The 25801-nt window shown below is 44.3% G+C and overlaps 1 protein-coding gene across 3 annotated transcripts in view; it reads left to right on the forward strand.

Moving 5' to 3' along the window:
* Nucleotides 1-25801, forward strand: part of LOC143028660 (uncharacterized) — a 245980-nt gene that overhangs the window by 112467 nt on the left and 107712 nt on the right. For all 3 annotated transcript variants that reach the window (XM_076191085.1, XM_076191130.1, XM_076191180.1), the window contains 2 exons: nt 21683-21842; nt 24193-24230. In XM_076191085.1, the coding sequence (XP_076047200.1) occupies nt 21683-21842; nt 24193-24230 (198 nt within the window). The remainder of the gene's footprint in view (nt 1-21682; nt 21843-24192; nt 24231-25801) is intronic.

Genomic DNA, 25801 nt, shown 5'->3' on the forward strand with positions numbered 1-25801 from the left:
TCAGGGAACATCTCCTCAGCCCCCGTATTTGGAACGTACACATGTATCGAAAATATACAGGACTGTTAAATTTTCTTCGGAATTCTTATAAATTTCTGCAATTTTCCATGCATTTACAATCGAGTACTTTTGATGGGAAGTTAATATTTCCTTTGGAGATATAGTGTGATTGTACACACAATTTCTCTTCTATCCAACGCATATTTCATTTTTATCTCCAGATGAATTTTAATTTCCTTTCTTATTTTTGTTTTAAGATGATCCCTGCCACGCTTGTTCCCGTAGGCTAATTTTGAATTTCTTCATAGAAGCACATATCTTGTGCATGCCAGTCTTAAAGGTCACAGTTACTCGTGCGCCCGTTTTCTGTACCATTCTGGTCTGTATGTGGTCAGTCTCGTTGCTCTCATCCGTCTGGTCATTCGGATGGTTCCTCTACCTGAAAGGGTTATCCCACTCGACTTCCACGGGGTTCACCAGCGCCGACGGTTGAGATTTCGTTTGAGTAAAACGACTTCTGTCATAACATTTTATCTTTCAAATCTCCAAATATCAATATATTTTTCCGTCATATATACCGAAGCTAAATGATGAACTAAGAGTTTGTAAACCTAGACGTATGTTAGACATACTGTTGAGACGTTCTTAGAAGTCATATTCTAGTTATTCAGATGGAGGTAAGATGTCGAGGGTAAAATAGCCCAGTGTGATGACGCCCCTCGCCATGCCTCGTACCACTCCACTGCTTCAGTCATGTGGCACGGCTCTGACACCTGTACCCTATATACCGGTTCATCCGCTTGTGATGACGCACCTCATGTCCATCCTGGTTACTACCACACGATTTGCTTCCGCCTCTCGGTTAAATAGAGTCGACTAGTCTTACCCAAAGGAAATATTATATTGACTTAGCCAAGAGGATAAGGGCTCAGCAAATATTATTATTATTATTACTATTATTATTATTATTATTATTATTATTATTATTATTGTTATTATTTTTGTTATTATTATAATCATCTTTGTATATGTGTATTTTTATTAATCTATTTTTGTGGACATATTTTTTTCTATCTTTGATTACACTGGTCAACAGTTATTGAAAAGTTGTGAGCTTCTCAAATTAGATTAGTTAACACTTCTATATTTCGAAGCACTGAATCCAGATATCAACTTGAAAAGTACTCAATAGCGATAGGTTTAAAGATACGCGGCATGTAATATTTGATTATTTTATTAAACGTACAGTATGTGTCATTATTTTTTAGACTCTAATCCATATCTACTCTCTGCCTTTTTGCTTGACGCTGATAGTGGGCTGAAGAATCATCTCTTGCCAATGTCCAGCAAGAGTTTGAAAGCATTGTTGTGCTCCATTTACCCTGGCACCGCTTTCCAATGGTTGAAATATCTTGAAACCTTTCGCCAGGTTCGTCACTAACTGCCCCCACAGTTCGTGGGAGGGAAAAAGTCTAAATATGTGTCCAAAAAGAGGATTTTGAATGATATGTTACATCCCATGTTCTTGTAAACCTTGATGAGGTACATGTGTATGTGTGTGGGAGGGGGTGTACTGTACGTGTGTGTATGTGTGTATGCGCGTACGCGCGTGTGCGTGTATGTGGCCTCCATGTGTAAAGATTTTGTTGTCCATTGTTTTTTCCGTTCGTGTATTGATCTTATCAATATATGCTATGGCAGTGTTTCCCAACCTTTTCCGACCATAGCACCCCATGCTATCATGTCAAAGCAGTCAAACACCCTTATCTTGTTATTAGAAGGATAAAAGAAAGTGAAGTGTACTGCTTGATGATTTATTTTCTTGTGATTCCTTAGAACTGAAACAAATTGACAATATTGTTTGTAGAAGAAATAAGAACACCCTAGAAAAATATAATAGCAAGGAAAAAGTCAAGTATGCACAACTGGGTAATCAATGATACATATATCAATGTGATTTTTGTGTGCATCACTTCCCAGCACCCCCTATAATTAATTGATTTCAGCACCCCAGGTTGGGAAACGCTGTGCTATGGGAAGGGCACACTGAGGTAAAAGAAAAAAAGAAAAAGAAAAAAAAATCATCTGACACTGGCTTTACAAATCTTATTCTGGCTAAGAACAAAAATGAAGGAGGCTGCAGGAGACCATAAGGCCTACGCAAGCCAGTTCCATGTCCAGTACCCCATCCATAAAGTTGTCTAACCGTTCCTTAAAACAACCGATAGTTTCAGCGCTCACTACATGGTTACCAAGTCTATTCCATTCGTTGAACACCCCATTAGTAAACCAATCCTTGCCCATTTCCTTCTTAAATCTAAATTTGTCCAATTGAGATCCGTTATTGTGAGCCCTGCCCTGATGTCTCAATATGATGACCTTGTTGTGTCAGCCTTGTTAAAGCCTTTTATCCACTTAAACACCTCTGTTAGATCATCCCGCACTCTGTGTCTTTCTAGAGAGTGTAAGTTAAAGTGCCTAAGCCCACGTATCATTTTGGCCATTCTCCTCTGTACTGATTCTAGTGAATTGATGTCCATTCTATAAGACGAAGACCAAAACTGTACAGCATAGTCAAGGATGGGTCTAACTAACGCCAAATAGAGTTTGATAATTACCTCTGCACTTCTATTCGTAACCGTCCTAGCAATGAAGAATATTGCTCTGTTAGCTTTATTCCTGGCCTAGTGCACTGTTTCCAGGATTTAAGGTCAGGACTCACTAGAACTTGCAAGTCTCTCTCGCACTCAGTTTTCTCTAAAAACGTGTTATCTTAGCTATATCTGCTTTCGGGGTTGTGTAGCCCTACGTTTAACACGTTGCACTTTGAGATATTGAAGTCCATTTGCCATTTCCTTCAGAATCTCGGCGTCTTCTCCTGACTTAATTAAGTGTCTTATTTTAATGTCGTCCGCAAACTTATTAACATCACGATTTTTTTTCACTTCGCCTTGTTACATTGAACCTAATCTGTTATGTTGAGCATAACATCTAAATAACACTGTCGCTTCCGGCGCACAGGATACCATCTCGACTCGTAACGACTCGTGTACGATTCCCAAAGGCTCACCAGACACAGAGGGCAAAGATGATCCCTTCGGCCAAAACTGAGCCTTACCTGGTTCAAGCTTCCCTCTACTTAAATATATATATATATATATATATTATATATATATATATATATATATATATATATATATATATGTATATATCTATATACTGTATATATATATATATGTATGTATATATATGTGAATATATATATATATATATATATATATATATATATATATATATATATATCTATATATATCCCTCTTACCTCGCTTCCCCCCAAAAAAATATATATATATGTATGTGTAAGTATATATGCCATGGTCAACTCCGCCACTTCGCAAGCCAATAAGATGTAATTCTGTAGTTTATCTTTATCTAGTTCTGAGAAGACAACAAACTACGCCCGAAGCCGACCGGCTTGCTTGGTTGGCCTATTCTTAAACTACGATTGTTTGCTACCTTAGCTCAAGTTGAAGATTGATCTAATCCACCAGGTCGAGCTAAAAGTTAAACTCGAAGACAGGTCTGGCGAATCGGAAACTAAAGCTTGAAGTTGTGACGAGGTCGGTATTGACCTCTACTTTTAAACTAGTGGTCACCAGGTCGATTCCCAACAGATGCTGCTGAGGGCCGCTTGCCTTGGCTGTCTTAGTAGTACGGGCGGAGGTGCCAACAACTGGTTTATCAATAGTGTGATTAACGAATGGAATAGACTTAGTAGCCATGTAGTGAACACTGAAACTATTGGTTGTTTTAAGAGAAGGTTAGATAATTATGGGTGGGGATGATAGATGGTCATAGACATGGAATTGCCTAGTGTAGGCCTTATGGTTTCTCGCAGTCTCCTTCATTCTTATGTTCTTATGTAATGCACTCTTGAGCAGAACTTTATCTGAGTATCCCTGACCGCCCACGCGTGTGACCGTTACTGCTGCGGTCTTTTCCTAGACGACAAATTCCTCTTTCTCGTTGGTGACCCTGTGGATGCATATACGCACTGCTTCAGGTCCTTTTCTCATCTCTTACCTTTCTTTTTTGTCCATGGATTGCTCCATTGTGGGAAGTGTTGGTTTTGTTCTATGCGCTTAATTAACACCAACACAAAGAGAGAGAGAGAGAGAGAGAGAGAGGTTGTTATTTCGCAAGATTTATGTGACTTCAAGCTTGGGGAAATGACTCATTGTCGGCGAGATTTCAAAACGTCGTCGTTGATCAGGTTCGCGTCCCAAATGACCTCGTTACCCGAACAAATTAGCCTAACGCCTACCACAACGAAATGCCCCAAGCGTCCAGTCGAGAAGCTGATGGAGAAAATATTGTGGACACTGGTGCCATTTTTTCATGGGCCGCGGGGTAGCCCAGTGGATACTGTGTCGAACTTATGACCAGGTGGTCGTGAGTTTAATTCGTGGGACCCGTTGCGTGATGCTTGGGTTGCTTCTCGACAGAGCGGCCAGGCGGGGAGGCGACCCAAACATCGGCCTAAAAAAAAAAAAAAAAAAAAAAAAAAAAAAAATAATAATAAAAATAATAATAATAATAAATAAATAAATGCTGCTTTCCGCAACTGACAGGACTTGTCCTACTCAGGGTTTCTCACTTCCCACTTCGTGGGAGTGGGATGGTGAATATTGTGGAAACTTGTGGAAGCTTGGTTCCCCTCAGCTGAATTGAATCGCCTGACGATGGCTGGATCTTCAAGCTGTGTTAAGACTGATCGAGAAAAAAAAATCGATCCATTTTTGGACGAGGGGCTCTCCGAATCTGAATAAAACCGTTTGGTATCTAAAAGAACGAGGTAAAAAAATGTCTCTTACCTTTCGGCCGAGGGTCATTTTGGTGACCGAACGAGCTGGCAAAAGAACGAAAGAATGATGACTGCGATGAAACTTTGATCCCAAACTGAAAAACATTGGACCCTTTGGCATGTGCGCACTATTGTATCTCATCTTGATGTCGCCAGGCGATTTTGTTCTACAGAAGAAACTCCCCGTCGATTTAAAAAAATTCAAAAGCTTCTTTAGTTCCAGAAACCCAGAGAGCCGCTCCTCATGCAAAACTTCGAGGGCGACGGCGAGTTCGATGTGTTTCCTTGTGGATGCAGCCAGGCGATTTTATTCAGCTGAAGGAAATATCCCGATCCTCACGGATCAATTACCGAAAAAACTCCCAAGACGATTAATGGCAACGGTAATGGCAAATTAAACGCAAGAATGATACCCGCAGTAAAAATAGCCTGTTTTTCATAGGCTGATGCGGACATAGCAATGGTAATTTTAACGCAATATTGATGTCCGCATTGAATATAGTCTAATTTTCATAGGCTCGTGCGGACATGGTAATGGTAAACTTCTCGATCGCTGTCCGCGGTTAAAATAGCCTGTTTTTCATAGGGTCTCGCGGACTCAGTAATGATTTGGTAGTAGCCTTTGGTAATGGTAAACGGTAATGGCCTGTGGTAATGGTAAATGGTAATGGCCTGTGGTATGCGGCGTTTTTTATCCTATCGTTACCCTTCGGCCTTGTGATCTTGAAGAGGAAAAAAAAGAAAAAATCGGCGGCGAACGGTTCCTTCTAGTTCTTGGACGATTACGCAAGCTTGGAGGGGCGCTACCCCTCCAGCCTCGCCCCGGCAAAGTCCCCTTGCCTTGGCTTCGCCGGGGTTAAGGAACCCGCTCGGCTAGAAAGGAAGGATGCCTATCTTACATACTCAATAGGCATATTATCCCCTCCTGTCGCGTCGCGTCCTCGTGATTGTTTCGCCTTGTCCAGAGGTCGTCGTTACCGTATCACCGCCGCTAAAGGTCGCGAAGGGGCCCCGGTCTTCTCGGTCGAAGTCGCTTCTGCCGGGCACGATCGTCCCGAGGTCTGTTTTGAGGGTGTTTACTTTCCGCATATGAAGCAGAACGAGTCAGGACGGTTCTTGCACGTCTGCGGCATCCTTCAGTTAATCTGCAACAAAAGAAATAAACATAAGACACAGTCAATGATCACACGCGGACATTACACAGTAATAATTCATACATAGCTGCCTATGCACCTAGCACTATAACACATGCTGTGTAACACAAAAACTAGAACCCTATGAGCAATATTGGAAAATCATATTGTCATTTATGTTGCATATTTGATGCAGCCCAGTGAATTATTTTTTCTACTTATTCTATGTGGGGACAAGACTTGTTTGTCACTGGCTTTCAACTTCAAGTAGTTCCCTGCGAGTCCCCCCCCCCCGTCTGTCTCCCTCTCTCTCTCTCTCTCTCTCTCTCTCTCTCTCTCTCTCTCTCTCTCTCTCTCTCTCTCTCTCTCTCTCTCTCTCTCTCTCTCTCTGTGTGTGTGTGTCTCTCCCTCGCTCTCCCTGTCTCTCCCTCGCTCTCTCTTCTCTCTCTCCTCTCTCTCTCACCCTCTCTCCTTTCTCTCTTTCTCTCACACACACACATACACACACACACACACACACACACACACACACACACACACACACACACACACACACACACACATTAGGCCTGCATCCTTCCTTTGTCAATCAATTTTCACCCGCTTCCACTCCATATCCTGACATTTCCCGCCTGTCTGAACACTACCGTACCTAACTGCGGCCAGTCTCTCCCCTCCTCTCTCTCCCCCTCTCTCTCTCTCTCTCTCTCTCTCTCTCTCTCTCTCTCTCTCTCTCTCTCTCTCTCTCTCTCTCTCTCTCCCTCTCCCTCTTTCAATAGTAAGCTTTAACTGCGGCAAAAGGTAGTTCTAATAGGTTTAATGGGCCAGAGCCATTTGGCACTAATTGCCGACTGGAACACCTGGTTTTGGAGTAGGAATAGGAAGAGGAGGAGGAGGAAGAGCTATCACAGGTGTCGCACCCTTGACTCAATGATTGTAATTATAACCTCAATTTTCGAGAACTAGCATTGCCTGTAGTCAGTGCCACCTCATCTGGAACACCTACACCGCCATCCACACCTTTACACCTCGGCAACTGTCACACCTTTTGCCACCCGATACTCACGGTAACTGTTACTTGGTAATCTCCGGGTAATGGGATTACTTGAGTAGTGGGTAACCGCCAGAGCCACGAGGAGCGTGACCACGCAGTCGCTCATAAGTTATTGGGAGACGGGTCTGCGTATACATTTGCCTTATGAAACGCCATCCTTTCTTGATGGCGGGTGTTGCTTGTCTCTGTGTTCTGATTGAATCATATCTTGGTCACACTGTCCTTTTGGGTATATTCAGCGTCTTAGCTGTCACGAGGTTCTACACAGAGTCGTTGTTTAGAAAGGGTGACGGATAATTTCTGGTTGAGTGCTAGTCGAAGTTAGTGCTATGTGATCGTACAAGCCGCACCTTCTTGACTACTGGCGTCCTGAGTTAGACTGGCACCACACATATAAACCAGTGTCCGATTCCCTTAGTTTCCTGCCTCAGCCCTGGCTACGGCGGACGTCCAGCCACGAATTAACGAACAATCACAATAGCAAAGTCTTCGGACAGGAGACCTTTTGATCCATAACGATGACAGATATAAACAAAGGAAACAAACATTCATACAACCAAATAAAATGAACAAAACGCGATGCCCGGATGGCAGACAAATAGAAAGTGGTCATGTGGGTAGATTGGTCAATTTAGACGTAGAGGGACAAACGCCGTGGAGTCTAGAGACAAGTTGCCGCCCTGGCTGGCTACTTTGGCTTTCCAAACCTCCCGCTGCCAGGTCCGTCATCACTATGGGCAAACGTCACGCAATATTTGCTCCTTCCTAACTCCTCATACTCCTTTTTCTCCTACTCCTCCACCTCCTCCTTCTCCTCCTTCTCCTCCTTTCTCCTCCTCCTCCTCCTCCTTCTTTCCCTCCTTCACTTCCTTCTCCTTTTCCCTCTCCTCCTCCTCCTCCTCCTTCCTAGTTTTCCTCGTTTTTCTCGTCTTTCTTTTTCTCTTACATCTCTTATTACTACCTTTTACTCATCTCTTCTTTGTTCTCCTCCTCCCCCCCAAGGGAGTTTGGGGACTGTAATTACCATAGTGTTGTCGAAAATAGTCTCGATCGGTTGTGACCTTTTTCAGTTCAGTCCAGTCGATTTAATCTGAACAGAATTGTGGACGATATCCAGGATATTGTTTATTGAACAATTTCATGGTGCATGAACATGTGTGTGTGTGTGTGTGTGTGTGTGTGTGTGTGTGTGTGTGTGTGTGTGTGTGTGTGCGTGCGTGCGCGCGCGCGTTAAAACGAACAAACCAGAACTTGCACGTCGGTTTATGTATTATCGCATTGGGTCGTATTGTTTTATGTTCATTTGCATTTGTTTACGATTATGTCGTAGTTCTGCGTGCGTGTAACGAAACTTGTGTTCCCCTGTGCTTGCTCTGTCTATACGTCAGTGCTTGACCCAGGTTGACCTCTCAGACGTTGTGCCAGGTTGGCCGGAGTGTCCGGGGGGTGAGGCGACTTTTATAACCCTCTTCCGGGAAAGGACGCAGAGTCCATTTGGACTTTTACATGTTGGGCCTTAGTTCGGGAAGAGGGGCTGTTTTTATTGCTGCCTCGTAAAGTGGCAGCGAAATGGCAGCCCCAAGTCTCAGATCGCAGCATGATGCACCTTTGAGGTTCACCTAGTAGTGTAGGTTCCAGAAGACCTTTTTTGGACTTCGACAAGGCTTGCAGCTGTAGTCGCTGAGACAGGGTTTTCCTTAGCTGAATGAAATCACCCGAAGAGAGACTTTTAAGCTAGGAAGATTTGCATATGTGTTCACTTTATAATGCTTGTATGATAAGAAGAGGGGAGGGGGGTCGTGCGCTGATCTTGCCGTGTGCCTTGACGTTGTGTGAATATGCTATTGTAATAAAGGCCGGCATAATTTTATTGACTCTCTCTCTCTCCTGTTTCTCCCTTTCTCTCATTCTCACCTCGTCCAAAGGGAATACTTGTGACATCATTTCCATCAACCCTGAACTTGTGCTGGTGATAGCTACCAGGCATATGGTAGTGGGAAAAATGTTTCCAACTGGGAGAAGCTCGGGGACAAAGAGCTGCATATATCCGAATTGATGATGTACTAGGAGGAGGCAAAGGAATCATCTCTCCCTCCCCCGGGTATTTTCTCAACCCATCTACATTTGTTTTCGAGTTGGTATATTATTTATCTTTTCGTTGAGAGTAGTGCTGCCGTTTTATTTTCCTTGTGCTAGTCGTCGAAGTAATAAAATGGAGGGAATCACTTAACTAAACAAATTCGTCTGTGTAACTTCGGTCACTGCCGACCACAAACTGTAAGGATTAAGTGACCTTTAATTGATGGGCGTGAGGGGGTACGGATGTCTTCCGCTGACGGGCTGGCTTGGTGGGCGCTGCTGGCCTGCAACCAAGGGAGGGTAAAGATTTGCTGACGAGGCCGGTCAGGTTTACGAGGTCGGGTTTTTGCCAGCATATGTATGTATTTAATAACCATGGTATGTCAGCACTTTGAGTACGTATATCCTCATGCTTCATATATATACATACATATATATGTGTGTGTGTGTGTGTGTGCGTGCATGTATATATATATATATATATATATATATATATATATATATATGTTGAGACATTCTGACAGGTTGACGTAAGCGGAGTAGGAAACACAGGAGTCTTGGTCTTGAGTGTATTCCTGACTAGTTTCGCAGGTATGCTTTATGAAAGCATACCTGCGAAACTAATCAGGAATAAACTCAAGCCCAAGACTCTTGTGTTTCCTACTCCGCTTACGTCACATATATATATATATATATATTTATATATATATATATATATATATATATATATATATATATATATATATATATATATATATATATATATTAGGAGAGGAACAGAGGGAGTAATTGGTGAGGAACAGTGTGGATTTAGGACGGGTAGAAGTTGTGTAGATCAGATCTTTGTGGTAAGACAGATATGTGAGAAAGCTATAGGAAAGGGGAAGGATGTTTTTTGGGCCTTTATGTACCTGAAAAAGGCTTACGACAGGGTAGACAGAAAGGCACTGTGGGAGGTTTTGCGGATATACGGGATAGGAGGAAAGCTTCTAGGAGCTGTCAAGAGTTTTTATGAGAGTAGTAGAGCTTGTGTCAGGATTACAAAAGGAGAGAGTGATTGGCTCGAGGTAAAGGTGGGACTTCGTCAAGGATGCGTTTTGTCGCCCTAGCTGTTCAACTTATACATGGATGGGGTAGTGCGAGAGGTAAATGCAAGGGTGGTGGGTCAGGGATTGGAGATGGTTAAAGAAAATGGAGAAAAGTGGGAGGTGAGCCAGCTGTTGTTTGCGGACGACACTGCGCTTGTGGCAGGATCGGAGGAGGGATTGAGGAAGTTGGTGACAGAGTTTGGGAGAGTGTGTGATAGAAGAAAGCTGAAGATAAATGTGGGTAAAAGTAAGGTGATGAGATGTACAAGGGGTGAAAGTGGCAGTAGTCTGGAAGTGAGCATTAAGGGAGAGCGACTGGAGGAAGTGGATAGTTTTAGATACCTGGGTGCAAATGTGGCAGGAAAAGGTGGAGTGAAGGTGGAGGTAGAATGTAGATTGAGAGAAGCGAGTAAATGCCTTGGTGGATTAAAAAGTGTAATGAGGAATAGACATTTGGGAATGAATGCTAAGAGGAGACTAAATGAAGGAGTGATTGTGCCAACAGCACTGTATGGGGCAGAAACATGGAACATAAGAGAGGAAGAGAGAAGGAGTTTGAATGTGTTTGAGATGAGGTGTCTGAGAAGTATAATGGGGGTTACTAGGCTAGATAGAGTGAGAAATGAGGAGGTGAGGAGGAGAACAGGGGTGGAAAGGGGGTTGGGAGATAGGGTTGATGAAAGAGTATTAGGATGGTTTGGACACAAGGAAAGAATGAGTGAAGAAAGACAAGTAAAAGAGGTATGGAAGGCAGATGTGGAGGGAGTGAACATGAAGGGACATCCTAGGATGAGGTGGATGGATGGGGTGAAGGGGGCTTTGGGGAAGAGGAGAATGTCTGTTGAGGAAGGACGGGAGAGGATAGAAGACAGGGGTGAATGGAGAATGGTTGTATATGGATGATGTTGTGATGCATGAGGTGGAATGGGCGGGGGGATGGGGGGTGAGGTAGTATGTGTGAGCAAATTTTGACGCAGCCCGAAGGGATTTCTCCCCGTCTTCTCCTTTATGCATGAGGGGACGGAGAGGGGGGTCGCCGATTTAATGAAGCGGCTTTGCTGTGGGTGTGCTGTGTCTTGCGACACTGCTTCTGACCCAGGGCAGCGGACAAGGTTCAGGGATGACCCATCATCCAGGAGGTGCTAAGATAGGAGGGAGGGTGGAGGGGGTGTGGAGTGTATTCAGGGATGGAATGGGTGGGAATGATTTTATGCCTTTTCCTTTTTGGCTACCTCCCTTGTAAGGGGGAAAAAGCCTTGGTATATGTATGTATATATATATATATATATGACCGTAATGCGACACCTGGTTCCATTTCTGAGTACTACACTGGCTGTCCTCATAACGAACAGTTACGAGGTCGTAAGAGACTCGCTCATGTCGTAAATATGCGGCCCAGAGTTACAATGCAACTCGCAGAGTTGCCTAGAAGAAGGGAACCACTACTGTGGTACTCAGAAGTGGAAGGACCTGTACATTTTCCTTGCCCCCTCTTCCTCCCCCATAACTGCTTATTTTACCCTCTCGTTCGTTACGAAGTCCCCACATTCCTCCCTCTTGCCCTCCCTTCCTCCTCCCTCCCCTACTACTCCACTTCCTCCCTCCCTCTGTTGCTTCCTCTCTTCTCCATCCATCCCTCTCTCCTCCTCCCCCACCCTCTCCCTCTCTCTATCCTCCTCTCTCTCCCCCTCCCTCCCTCGGTCACTGACCCGACCCGCTGGCGTTCCAATTGGGTCGTTTGGTTACGTCAATTCTGCTTGTCTCTGCTGGGAGTTTTGTAACAGTAGTTACAATGGATATATATATATATATATATATATATATATATATATATATATATATATATATATATATATATACGCATGGCTTTTACAAAGGATTACAAAGGCGGAGCATGCCGACAGGAGACTTTTTGGTCCATATCTAGGTCGGATGCGAAAACAAAAAATCATAATAATGATAAAATAATAAATAAAATGATACGTAGTTATATACATGGTTAAGAATGAATGCTATCACCAGAGGCAGGATGCGAAAAATATGCTGCCTCGTCTTTGAGTTTCGACCCTGGCTTGACAGTCAGGAGGCCCTGCCACTGGCGCCCCTGACACTGCTGCGCCTTGGCTGCGGCGTCAGCGCTCCGGTGCCCAGGATCACTTTGTTGTTTGCTGATGCTGGGCTCGGCTAACACCGTCAGCGTTGGTGACGCCGTGTGCTCCTTCAAGTGGTGTTCTCTCTCTTCGTGAACTTCTCTCGGTGTTTACCTGGAAGTGGGGACGGGGGTGTCGAATGGAGCCATGAACAAGGCACACACGTGCCATCTCGTGTCGTTTCGTGTCATCACGAGGTCTAATCGATGTGATTAACGCTAATTAAAATTTTCCCGATACCATGTCTGACGGCTTAAGAAAAACATTCGGCCATGGGAAAACCTGAAAGTTGGTAAATTATTATATATAAAAAATCGCGTGTTTGCGTGCGTGCGTGTGTGCCTTGTCTGCCTGTCGTATGTTCTTCCTTGTCCCTTCGTGTGCTCAAAACTCGGGTGGTAACGATGAGGAGAAGGAGGAAGGGAGGGATAGAGGAAGATGAGTAAGAAGATTGGAAAGGTGAAGTGGATGAGGAGAGTGAGGAAGAGGAGGGAAAGATGAAGGTAATGATGAGGAGGAAGGGATGATGAAGAAGACTGACGTCATAGTTGTCGTCGTCGGCGGCGTCGTCTTTGTCGTCGTCATCACCATCGTGGCTGTCGGAGGAGGAGGAGTAGGAGGATGAGGAAGAGGAAGATGATCAACAGGTGTTCATTTGACGCGACACTGCTATGGTGCCGGTCTTCTCTCAAACACCTGTCGGGCGGACCCAGCCAGCCAACCAGCCACCCAGCCGCCATCCTGCCAATCAGACATACTCCGCGCAACTAAAAAATTGACGCCAAAAACTTATCCATCCTCCTCCTTCATCCTGTGTGTTTGTGTGTGTATATAAATACATATATTGGCCATCACTCGTTCGGAGTCTGCTGCTGAACAAAGGCCTCTCCCAGCCTTTCCCATGAGTAGTACGATTGTGTCATCTTCTCCGACTCTTCTCTCCTCCACCCCCACGTAAAATCAGAACTCCAGTCAAAACGGTAAACTTGTGTTCCCTCAAAATATAGAGACATCTTGCAACCTGTGTGTGACAGCAATTATTCCTGTGTTCAGCTTTATACACTTGCCCTGACTTCATTCGATCATCCTCCCCACTCCACGTCCTCCTTATTTCAGTCTTACTCCATGCGGGTCACTCTCCAGAATTTCAAGTGGATTTGGTTCCTCTCTTCTCCAAGAATCACGCCATTCCACGCCGTTTCCTCAGTCGCTTTGTTCCTCGTTGGCACGAGGTCTTTTCTCTTTTGCTTGACGGGTAGCCACGTTTTGGTCTCCGTGCTCCATCCTGCTTGTCTCTCAGACTCTCTAACAGACCCCGATCCAACTTACTTCAGTCTCACTTCAGGCACAATTCCAGCCTACTTCATTCAGAGTTCAGGCGACTGTTTAGTTTCAGTCCCACTCCAGAGGCCTCTCCAGATTTATTCAGTCTCACTTCAGGCGCCTGTCCAACTTATTTCAGTCTCACTTCAGGCAACTCCACATCCCATTTGTCAGCCGTCCCTCCCTTACATCACTTCCTCAACCTAACACCATTACTCCTCACCTCTTGGTCCTGCTCACCATGCTGATTCCACTACTGTCACCACAGTCACCACCATTCACAGATGCACTCCATTACCTACCATTCTTACCACCACCATGAGCCTCCCCCACCCCCCGGTACCTCTCTCTCTCTCTCTCTCTCTCTCTCTCTCTCTCTCTCTCTCTCTCTCTCTCTCTCTCTCTCTCATACACACACTGCACGCGCGCGCGCGCGTACACACACACACACACACACACACACACACACACACACACACTAACACACACACACACACACTAACACACACACAAACACACACACACACACACACACACACACACACACACACACACACACACACACACACACACACACACACACACACACACATAGACACACATACACACACAACCGACACGTCCCTAAACCCCTGGTCCCTTTCAGTCCCCAGCCTCGACATCAATACACCATCAAGGCACACCTGTGCAGCTTCCCCCCCTCACACACACACCATTACCCCCTCCTCCACCCCATTCCCCCTCCCCTTCCCCCTTCACCTCGCCTGACATGCCTATCCTGAACCCCCATCACCACGGTAACGAACTTTATGCATTTTATTCTGGTCAGCGCCAGGGGTTTATATGCGGCTGCATAATTATTTAAAAGAGGAGCTACCATGTCTGAACTCAGTGTTGTGTATTGGTAACACGAATGGTATTTAAAATACCTAAACCTTGTAATGATATAATGTCGGATTTTTTCTTACTGGTCAGCGAGTGTTTTTTTATATCCGTCACAAAACTTCATTTTGTACTTGAATTACACTTAGAAATTGTTAGTCTAACAATATCCGCTGACTTTGAGGAGAATATTTTATTTTCATCCAGAAAGTGATCATCTCGTCCATTATTTTAGGAAATGCACCTGGCAAGGAAGTGCCGCTGGTGCTGCCATCTGGTGGGAAAGGGGCGTACTTCAGAATTGGGGGGGTTGGGTTGGTGAAAGGGGCTGAGGGGCATGGGGGGGGAGGCGCACGGGTGGCACTATACGCTCAGGCATGTGTTGCAAACTTGCGTGCACACACACACACACACACACACACACACACACACACACACACACACACACACGACTCGGGGCTCAGTGGTAGAGTTCCCGGCTGCCACTAAATAATGAGCTTTCTTACTCTACGTTGCACTCTTCCTAATTTCTCTGTATCCTTCTTGTAGTATGAAGACCAGCATTGTACAAATTATTCTAGGTTAGGTCTGAATAGGGCATTGTAAAGATGGTTGTGTCTGTTGAACATGAGTCTAGCACGTGAATCAAGACTGGTGAATCATAGGTGTGACTGATGGAAACGCAGAGACGGGACACACGAGGGTAGCTGTCATACACTACAATATAACTAGGTTGATAAATGTACACATACACTCATTTCTCTTCATCTTCATTACTTTTGCCTGATTTTCATTTTTCTATATTTTCCTTCGTCCTATTTCTCGTTTTCCAGCGTCACTCTAGACTAAAAGGTTTCATGCTGCTCAGCAACAGCACCCTACTTTGTTTTACTTCTCTTCCTCTCCCCAACGCAAATTCCCGCTACAATTACCACCACTACCACCATTAACACCACGACTGCCACCACCACTATCACCGCCACAACCATCACCACTAACATTGCCACCACCAGTTCCACACCTACTACCACTATCTCCACCAGTATCACTAATACCACCACACCTACCATCACACCTACCACCACCACTACCACCACACCTACCATCACACCTACCACCACTATCACCACCATCCATACAAGTCTCCCTTCGTCCATGACATCGTCCCACTTCTCTCTTAAGGCCCTTGAAACATCCCCCCCCACCCTTCTTCCCTCCTTTCCTCCCTTCCTCCGTCCCTCTTTGTACAGTATGTCCACCCTTCTCCTGTTCTCCTCAGCCGCACACCCTCACCTTCTGCCCCCCTCTCCCCACCCTCCCACCTACCCTCACCTCTTAACCATCTTCCAAGGCTGGCAAAAGCCCGTTAATCCATAATGTCCAGGACCGATTTGTCACGGCCCCGCCCCCTAGTGTGTTGTGGGGCGGGCCGCACATGCCCCCTGGTGTTGGTGCTTCAACCCTCTTCGTCGTCCGCGCACTGCTCCTGGTGGGGGAATTCTAAAGTTGTTGTTATTGTTGTTGTGGGGGCGTTCTAGAGTTGTTGTTGTTGTTGTTGTTGTTGTTGCTGTTGCTGTTGGTTTTGAGATCTCGCCGTAAGTCGAATATAAACATTAAACTTACAAAGGAAACAGTCTCTCCTCCATACCAAATTTGTGTGTGTGTGTATATATATATATATATATATATATATATATATATATATATATATATATATATATATATATATATATATTATATATATAATATATATATATATATATATACATATATATATATATATATACACACACACACATATATATATATATATATATACACATATATATATATACATATATATATATATATATGTGTGTGTGTGTGTGTGTGTGTGTGTGTATGTGTGTGTGTGTTTGCCTAATTGTAACATATAGGAATAGAGCTACACTCGTGGAGTCGCATCAATTTCCATCATTCAGACAAGGCTTTCCGTGTATTTACCTAATTTACATAAGTGTAACATGTAGGAATGTTCGTGAGATCCCGTCTCTGTCTCCATCCTTTAGATTACGGTATGGTTTAAATTTATATGTGTACTTACCTTAGTTTTAATTTGTTAAAGTATTTGAGAGAGAGAGAGAGAGAGAGAGAGAGAGAGAGAGAGAGAGAGAGAGAGAGAGAGAGAGAGAGAGAGAGCGTGCATGATAAAGAACTCGGAGAAGTGGGATGGGGTTTGGGGTATAATGATGATGCGGGGGTAAGGGTGGGGGCGTGTACAAGACGACAACAGTGGCCCTGGAAGGAATCAATGAAGATATTTGCTCGGGTCGATGCAGTGACGTAGGCGACGTGTAGCGACGTGTCTTCGCCTTACCCTGGAAGAGCCTTATGCTTTCATGCTGCCATGAGTGCATATGTATACGTGTATGTATGTGTGTGTGTGTGTGTGTATACGCTCGCGTGTTTGTATGTGCGCGCGGGTGTGTGTCTGTGATTTACTATGGTCATGGATTATATGTTAGACTTGTGTTCGGCAAATATTACCCTCCCGAATGAGAGCTTATGTTTGTATATGGACGATGTAAAAGCAAGGCTGTGACCTTGCACCCCCCTTGTCACATATCTTACGGGGACAGTAACGGCGCGCAGTGTTAGCTTTAAATTTTTAAGAAGAGACACTAACTACCACACTAGCAAGTCGTGTGTGTGTGTGTGTGAGCGCGCGCACGCATTGTTTAGGTACATGTGTATGTTTACGTTCGTATACAGTTATTATTTACGATACACGTAGAAACATGTACATTTGTCTGCGTGTGTATTTATATTTTTGCACGTGTGCATTTCCTTCGCAAAATGTACAACCTCACATTCGTCCCACAGTATTGTATGCCTAATTCCAACTCCTTTGTAACGTACGTGTCCGCGTCTTTCCAATTTGTGTTCTTCAAATGGTTGTAGATTGATGACGGTATGATGGCGGCAGTGTCAGTGGGTGTGGTGATAATGGTGTTCCGGGTGGCGGTGGATAGAGGCGATGGTAATCCAGTTCGTTGCGCCTAAGAGGCAGAATCACAGAGGCGGTAAAAAGAAAATTCAAGGAGTGTACAAGAAAGGAGGAATTCTAGACGTTAAAAGCAATCGGTAATCTTCTTTGGGTGGAAATTGGTATCCTGTTATGAAAGAAAATTCGTGACTGTGGTCCGTGGGGGTGTCAGTATTTTTTTTCTTTTCTTTTTTTCTTTTTTTTTTGCATGAACCTTACGCACTGGGTGGTGGTAGCGATGAAGATGGTAGTAATTTGCGAGACTTGCCATGCGCGCAGTCTTTGTTATTGATGTCAGTTTTGTTGCCTTGGCCTGGTTGTTGTACTGTCGTTAGGTACGGGTACATGTGATAAACAATTGACTTGCTGCAGTTCAGTTTCTAAGCCTCGAAAATTACACTTTCCGGTGCAATTTAAATCGGCAGTGGGTTTTTTTTCGGTATTGTACTATTTTGATGCCGATAGTTCACCAGCATTTCTGGCCTCTTGGGTAATGTTGCGGCGTTGCCTAGATTTAGTGTAGGTTCATGGTGTTGGGTTATCTAGTAGGGTGTGTTTATGTATATGGGAGTATAGTATTTCTTAGGATATGAGAATGTTGATGCGTCCTGCCAGAAGCTGTGCATGTTATGGGAGAATCTTGGTTTGCAAAGGTGAGATGAATAGCCTAGTTGTTTTCTAAAAATAAACAAATAAATGAACAAATCAATTAATTAATAAAAAATGGTCGGCAGTCTCTACTATGAACGGACCTAAATTGTTCCTGACACTTCGATCTAAACTCGAGCAAAGACAGTGTCGGAGTTAGCAATCACGGGTACATTACTTGATGTTTGGCGAGCTGCACACGGGTTGTGTTGGGAGGAGCACCCACGTAAACCACGAAACCGTGGAACCCAAGCTCATGAGGGTGCTTCCACGACATCTGCGACTCTTTGGACCCTCATCCTCGCAACACTTGTTCCCCGCCCCGCTCTTACCACACCCCGCCCCATCCGGAACGCCCTGCCATCGTGGTATTCGTACTCCCGGGGACTTCCAGGATTCCCTTCCCGCACACCCCGTCCTATTTGACCAAACCTTGCCATATCAAAACAGCGTCGCATAAAGGTGGTAGAGAAGGTGGTAGTCAAGTCTGACGTTTTTTTACCACGTTTTCCACTCATTTGTCTCACCTTTGAACAGTATCGCATAAGCTGCAGAGGCTTACCCACAGACTCGACCAGTGACACTTTCGTGACACTTCCTCAGGTTTTCACGAAAGGACGATGTGATCGTCCTTTTGTCGGCAGGTAACTTTGTTCAGCTAAAGGTGGCTCGCGGACTGCAGAAGTCCAAATAATTTCACCAAGCTTCAACGAACATTGTGACAGATATTATATTTTTTGTTTGTGCCAACGATAATGATTTGACTCAGCAGAGGAGCGTCCTGGCACCTGGAATGAAGGATTGAATCCACTCCTTACTTGTCTGTACTTTTCCTTTAAATGTTGCTGTCGCCAGGCTATTTCATTCATACCCCCATGACCCTTCCACCCTCCTGCAACAAAGAGGTTGTAACTTCGACTAACCCCTTCCGTACAGGGTGGCACTTTTCTTTTTAATCAGCCTGGCGCCAGGCTATTTTATTCATCTCCGATAGCGAGGGTATTGGGGATTTTTTTTCTGTCGTGGATACCCAGACAGACAGGCAGAAGAGACAGACAGATAGAGATCCTATCTCCTCAGATGTCGCTGGTAGTGTGCACACCACCACCTGTTTCTTCCCACACGATCTCCCCTCTCCTCAACCTCTCTCTCCCACCCCCCTCTCTCTCCGTCTCCCACTTCTCTCTTTAAGTTATGTTTTATCACCTCTAGGATTCCACCTCTTCAGTGTGATATTGTCCCCAAGGATGGAAGCGCTGTTTTATCTCTCCTCAGTTATGTCTCTCGTTGACTATGGCAACCTACTACTTGTTTTTGTCTAAATAACATTTGAAATACAATGACACCTTGTAAGGTTAAACTTGTTCCCAAATTCCAAACCTGTTTGGCTGCCCAAGGGATCGGCGCGTACCAGAATGGGTCTCAAGGGCCCCATACGCGCTCAGGCGGCCTGTCCGGCCAGCGTCCTGTTCAGGCCAGTTTGAGCGTGTATGGGCACATAAGGCGGCCTCGAACCTGTAGCTGATAGGTTGGCTCCGTCCGGCCAACGTTCGGTTCAGGTCTGTTTGAGCGTGTATGGGCACATGAAGCGACCTTGAGGTCCCATCTTCCAGTACAGCACTCATCAGCGTACCGGAGAAATGTCTTTCGCACTGAGCATCACTGATGAAGAGCGACGATTTTGGAGTGAATATATTGATTTATACAAGGAAGATCCGTGCCTTTGGGAAATTTAATTTATAGAGTATTCAGAGAAAAATACAGCGAATCACTTGTTTGTTGAAAAATTAGAAGTAAATAAGGACGGCGCATCTACCCGAGATTTAGTGACCAAGGGCATGAGGAGCTCCTAAAGGGGAGGAAGAGGAGGCTACCATCTTCTCCCAACCAGACGGGTCCAGCACGGTACAAAACGAATTTAAATTGAGGAAAGCAATACACCACAATATAAATAATTTATAGCGACGGAATGAAAGAATACATACACACCGATTAAGACATTAATTTGGCGATAGCTTAAATAAAAAGATAAGTACTCTGTTATGGAAGAAGGTCGTCGAGAAGATATTTGAATATTGGCAACAAATACATCACACACAAAAAAGGATCTCACCCAGGGCATTTTGAGTTCAATAAGAAAAATGTAGTGATTCATGTGAAAACTAGAATACACAAGCTTTCAGTGACTTGTGGGTCACGGCAACAGCTGCAGTCCCAAGTTGGTCTACATCTTCCGTATCCATTAGAGAGGCCATGGTCTTCACTCCCCGGTGTCTCTTAAGAACCGCGTTTTGCCTTGAAGCAGGACTGAATAGTATGTGGTTGACACCAGCCGGCCTATCCGCCTGATCGTGTATGTTCCCTTTGGAGATGGTCCCACTCCAGAACGGACGACTGAACGCGCTAGGAGGCGGGGCTTACGAGTGACGTCATATCGCTCAAGACAAAGTCACAGAAACTGTGACGGTTACGTGGCGTCAGGTCGACTCTCCGAAGACATTTTCAAAGTTCTGGATAGATTTTGTATACATATTATTTCAAACTGTGAATTTAGGGGACAACGAAATGTATATTATCAGAAAGCTTATCATCTTATTGATACGTAACAACAAAATATGCATTTCTAATGACTGCAGGTATTAGAAAAAAAAAGAAGAAAAGAGGGTATGCAGACCGTTTATTTCCACCATTATTTTGTGAGACCCCGAGAGCTGGAGTTAGGGGCGATGCACGAAGATGGTTAAGCTTCCCAGGTAAGGGTTGAAGAAAAAAACGTTTGAGGAAACAGTGATGTAGGGTTTTACGTTTAAACGAAAATGCGGGTCAGGAGAACACAGACCGCGTTCAGTAGTATAGACCTTACGCTCAGTGGAAATACGACCGTTGTTGCATTGTTTTTTTTTCCGAATCCTGCATTAATTTTTCGTTTAACACACTGGGCGTGTATCTCAGGGGAACTCTGTTAAAAGAGATCTCCTATTAGGGATGGTAAACATAAATACAATGTTTGAGCACATGCATTTAATTAACCTACCTATCACTACCATCACCCACACATACGTGCACACGCGCGCGGGCACACATCCCTCTCCCCCATACACTCTCTCTCTCTCTCTCTCTCTCTCTCTCTCTCTCTCTCTCTCTCTCTCTCTCTCTCTCTCTCTCTCTCTCTCTTTCTCTCTTTCTCCTTACTCGCTTACCTGTCTAACAGACAGCCTATCAGTTTACCTACCTACCTATCTGCCTGCCTACCCACCTAATTGTCTACCTATCAGCACAACTAGCCACTAACCTGCCTACAACCAGCCATTACACCTAATTTTCCTGAAGCCTCACCTACCCAACTTACAAGTATCTACCTACCCATCTACTCCCAGTCTACCTATCTACGTATCGAGTCTCCAGTAGATGACCGGAATCTTTCTTTTTTCCACAGCTGTCGTCCCGAGTGCAGCAGCTGGAAGAGCAGCTGTTGACGCTGCGAGACCGGCACCAGGACGAGGTAGCGGCGCTTCAGAATCAGCACCGACAACAGCTGGATGCCCACAGGCGGCAGCAGCAGCAGCAACAACAGGAGCAGACCTCTGTACAGACTTGTAAGTATATTTTGTATAAATTGGATATATTCATTTTACCTTTATATTCAATTTATTTATTTATCTTGTTAATTATGAAGGATTATAAAGAAAGAGGGCGGAAAAAATAGATTAATAAATAAGTAAATAAATGAGATAAATATATAATGATAAATAGTAAACAGAAAATAACTGATTTATCATAAGATATAGAAAAAATAAACAGGTAAATAGTAATAAATGAATAAATAAAATAAAAAAGGATAAATGGCAGCAGGCATTACAGCATCTTGGTTAGGTGTTTATCTAATTGAATATCAAAAGTTCGAATTGCATTACATTGCACTGCCTCTGCAGGAAGTTTATTCCATTCATTTACTACACGGTTGGCGAATTTGTTTCTACCCACTTCCAAATTAAATTAACTTCCTGACATTTTGAGTCCATTATTTCTTATTTTATTTATTAATCTATTCGATTATTCACTTATTTGTTCATGTATTTCTTTTTATTTTATTAATATATTTATTCATTTATGCGCTTCATTTAAGTTCACGAGATGAGATGAAATGAATTACACTGAAAGGAGGAGGAGAAGGAGGAGGAGGAGGAGGAAGAGACGGTGGTGAGTCATTCCCAGGGCAGTGCGCAGGATGAGTCATTGAAGTGCAGTCACGTAATAGTGCTGGTGGAGGCGATGGGGGAAGGAAAAATAAGGGGCAGTTGCAGGATGCATATAGAATACGGATGTAGGGGAAGGAGACATATCTTGAGGTTGGGGGAGGGGAGGGAAAGAGCGGGAACTGAAACCGTCAAGTTGAGGTATTACAACGACATTTTCCAGTTGTTGATTTATCTGGCTAAAAACAGACGATTCCGTTCGAGTCAGGGCAAGGCCTCTTGTTGCAGGAATTGACTGTTGAGTGAAATCGCCTGGTGTCAGCTAGAATGCACTCATACACCAAAGGTTTTCCCCCTTACAAGGGAGGTAGCAAAAAAAAAAAAAAAAGGGGGGGAAGATGTCATAAAATACATTCCCACCCATTCCATCCCCACATACTCCACTCCCATTCACCCCCGCCCTCCCTCTTATTTTGGCTCCTGGATGACGGGTCATCCCTGCATCTCGCCCATTACCCTGGTTTACAAGCAATGTCGCAAGACACAGCACATCCACAGCAAGGCCGCCTCATTAAATCGGCGACCCCCCCCCTCCGTCCCCTCATGCAGAAAAAAAGAGAAGACGGGGAGAAATCCCTTCGGGCTTCATCAAATTATTTTTCACACATACTTCCCCACCCCCCATCCACTCCCTTTCATGCATCACAGCATCACCCATACACAACCATTCTCCATTCACCCCTATCTTCGGTCATCTCCCGTCTTTCCTCAACTGACATTCCCCTCTTTCCTATTGCTCCTTTTACCCCCATCCATCCATCTCATCCTTGATGGCCCCCTGACTTTCACTCCTTTCACCTCTATCTTCCACACCTTATTAAATTTTCCATACTCGTTCTTTCCATATGTTCAAACCATCCCAATACTTTTCCATCAACCCTATCTTCTAACTCTCTTTCCACCACCGTTCTCCTCGTCACCTCCTCATTTCTCACTCTATCCAGCCTAGTAGCTCCTATCATACCTCTCAGACACCTCATCTCAATCACATTCAAACTCCTCTCTAACTCTCTTACGTTCCATGTTTCTGTCCCATACAGTGCTGGTTAATCACTCCTTCATACAATCTCCATTCGCAAATGTCTATTTCTCAGCTAGAATAAAACAAGGAAATATCTCAATATTGGAGTTGTTAATAGAGATGGCCTTAACGAGTTACCTGCATAAAAGGGAGGGTTGTCACACAGCTGAATGAAGTCGCCTGGCGCCAGAATAAATAATTAAAAACATCACTACGGAAAGTATGATGAGCAAAACTTGGAAGAGTATTGTATGATAATAACTTGCACCTCTATTCTTGGGGATAGTTTAATCTTAAAGTGATAGCAGTATTTCCTGATTGGAGACTAGATTCCAATACAGAAAATGTGTGTGGTTCTGGTCCGTAAGGGTGCCACTAAAATCACCAAGACAGTGATTGTATAAAACTTATGCATCTAGTGCCCCATACGGGAAATCCCTCGGTAAGGTTGTAAGGTTGTGAAGAAGAGGAAGACCTTTGAAGGGGGGTGGGGATGGGGATGATGAAGAGGAAGATGATGATGGTAGGGAAAGGTGGAGGTGGGGGAGGTACGTGGTGAGGGAAGGGGGAGAGTAGGCGGCGTATTTAGTTGAGGAGTTGAATGGTGGGGGGGGGAGTAAAGCCCCTGTAGTACCCGTGTGTGTTTAACATGTTCCTTCTCTTCTGCAGCATCGACGTCTATAGGCGGTCCAACCCACTCAATAACCGTGAGTATCCTAGAACACTTACAGTGTTTGTGTGTATGAGTGTGTGTGAGAGAATTTTGCCTGCATATTTATCTTTCTGTGTGCTGGTTACGCATCCAGGATTAAGACCCGTGTCTTTGTTTGACTTTCTTTATATCGACCTTTTTTCATTTCTTTTTTTTTCTTTTTTTCTTTTGTTTCATTTTTTTCTTTTTTTTCTTTTCTTTTTTTTTCATTTTTTTTTCATTTTTTTTCCATTTTTTTTTTTTTACAAAATCTTTTGATCCAGAATGGGGTCTCCACCGACCAGAAGCCTGTTCGTAGTATCAGTGCCAGCCAAAGGTGTCGTTTCGATTTGACTTTTCTTCTACATGTTAGGGTTCAAGCGATTATATTCTTCAAAGGGGAAATCCCTCGGGGTTTCTTCTTTTTATTCCTCGTCTTTTTCTTCTTCCCCTTCTTTATCTTCTTCTTCCTCGTCTTCTCTTTTTTTCTTCATCTTCTTCGTCTCCAGGTCCAGTCTGAATGAAGTTGTTCTCGTGCTAACTTTGTAAAAGGGTCTTAATCCGTGGAGTTTAGGTATCTGGTGGTTCTGCACAAATACAGTGAGTGGCTCGTTGCGACGTGACTTGCTTGTGTAAGAAACGAAACCCCACAAGCATTTGACCCTTTCCTGTATACTACAATTAGTAAATACACACACCGCTAATTCAGTGATCTGAATCCAAGCCCCCCCCCTCCCAGACTGAAAAAATTAGCATCACTTCACTTCGAGTTAGTGGGCAAATTGTGTGTCCGTGTGTGCGTGCGCGCGCGCGCGCGTGTGTGTAGGGCCACAGCGTTACCCATAGATTGGGCCTTATATGAACTCTGAGCTCTTCATCGAGGGGGTAATAACAACTGATCACGAATCCAACATGTGATCCAAGACTGTCATGAATCACACAGGGAGAGAGAGAGAGAGAGAGAGAGCTCTTGCAAAGAAATTTAGTGTAGCTTGATGAGAAGGCTTGGCAGGGAGAGAGCAGGCCACCCGATACACAGTTGTTAGCAGCTGTCACTACGCGGGACCCGCGAACTGGTGTCCCAGTCCACAACAGCAGCTGCTGCACGCTTAGATTGCATCTGTTCCACGTCTTAGCTGCAGCTGTTCCGCGTGCCACCAGTGCTAGCTGGATGTCCAAGCCTCCTAGACAGCTGCCTTCGTTCCCGTGTTCCGTGATTACATCATAACCCAAAACACCATCGCTACAGAGATGAATAAAATGCCCTCGCGACAGGGAGAAATATAAGAAAATGGCTACCGGTGAATTCAGAAAGAGCGAATCACTGAGATATCAGCATAAACTCATGCACAGGGACGGGTAGAGTGGTGGAAGGAGGGAGAGCGGGAGAGGGAGGGATGTCATTTCTTTTTCTAAGTCCTGATGTGCAAGGTCCTTACTTTATAAGAGAACACGGAGACATTGGTGTTGTCCCCGTCTTTATTCTCACACAGCCAGTTGTGGAGTTTTCCCGCTCTATAAACCTCATTCTATCCCTTAAACTTTAGTTTATAATAAAAGTCTGGGTCTGTCTACACATGCTGCTCT

The sequence above is a fragment of the Oratosquilla oratoria genome, chromosome 1 (genome assembly GCF_046742065.1).
Source record: "Oratosquilla oratoria isolate Oo_2021 chromosome 1, ASM4674206v1, whole genome shotgun sequence".
Lineage (NCBI taxonomy): Eukaryota > Metazoa > Arthropoda > Malacostraca > Stomatopoda > Squillidae > Oratosquilla > Oratosquilla oratoria.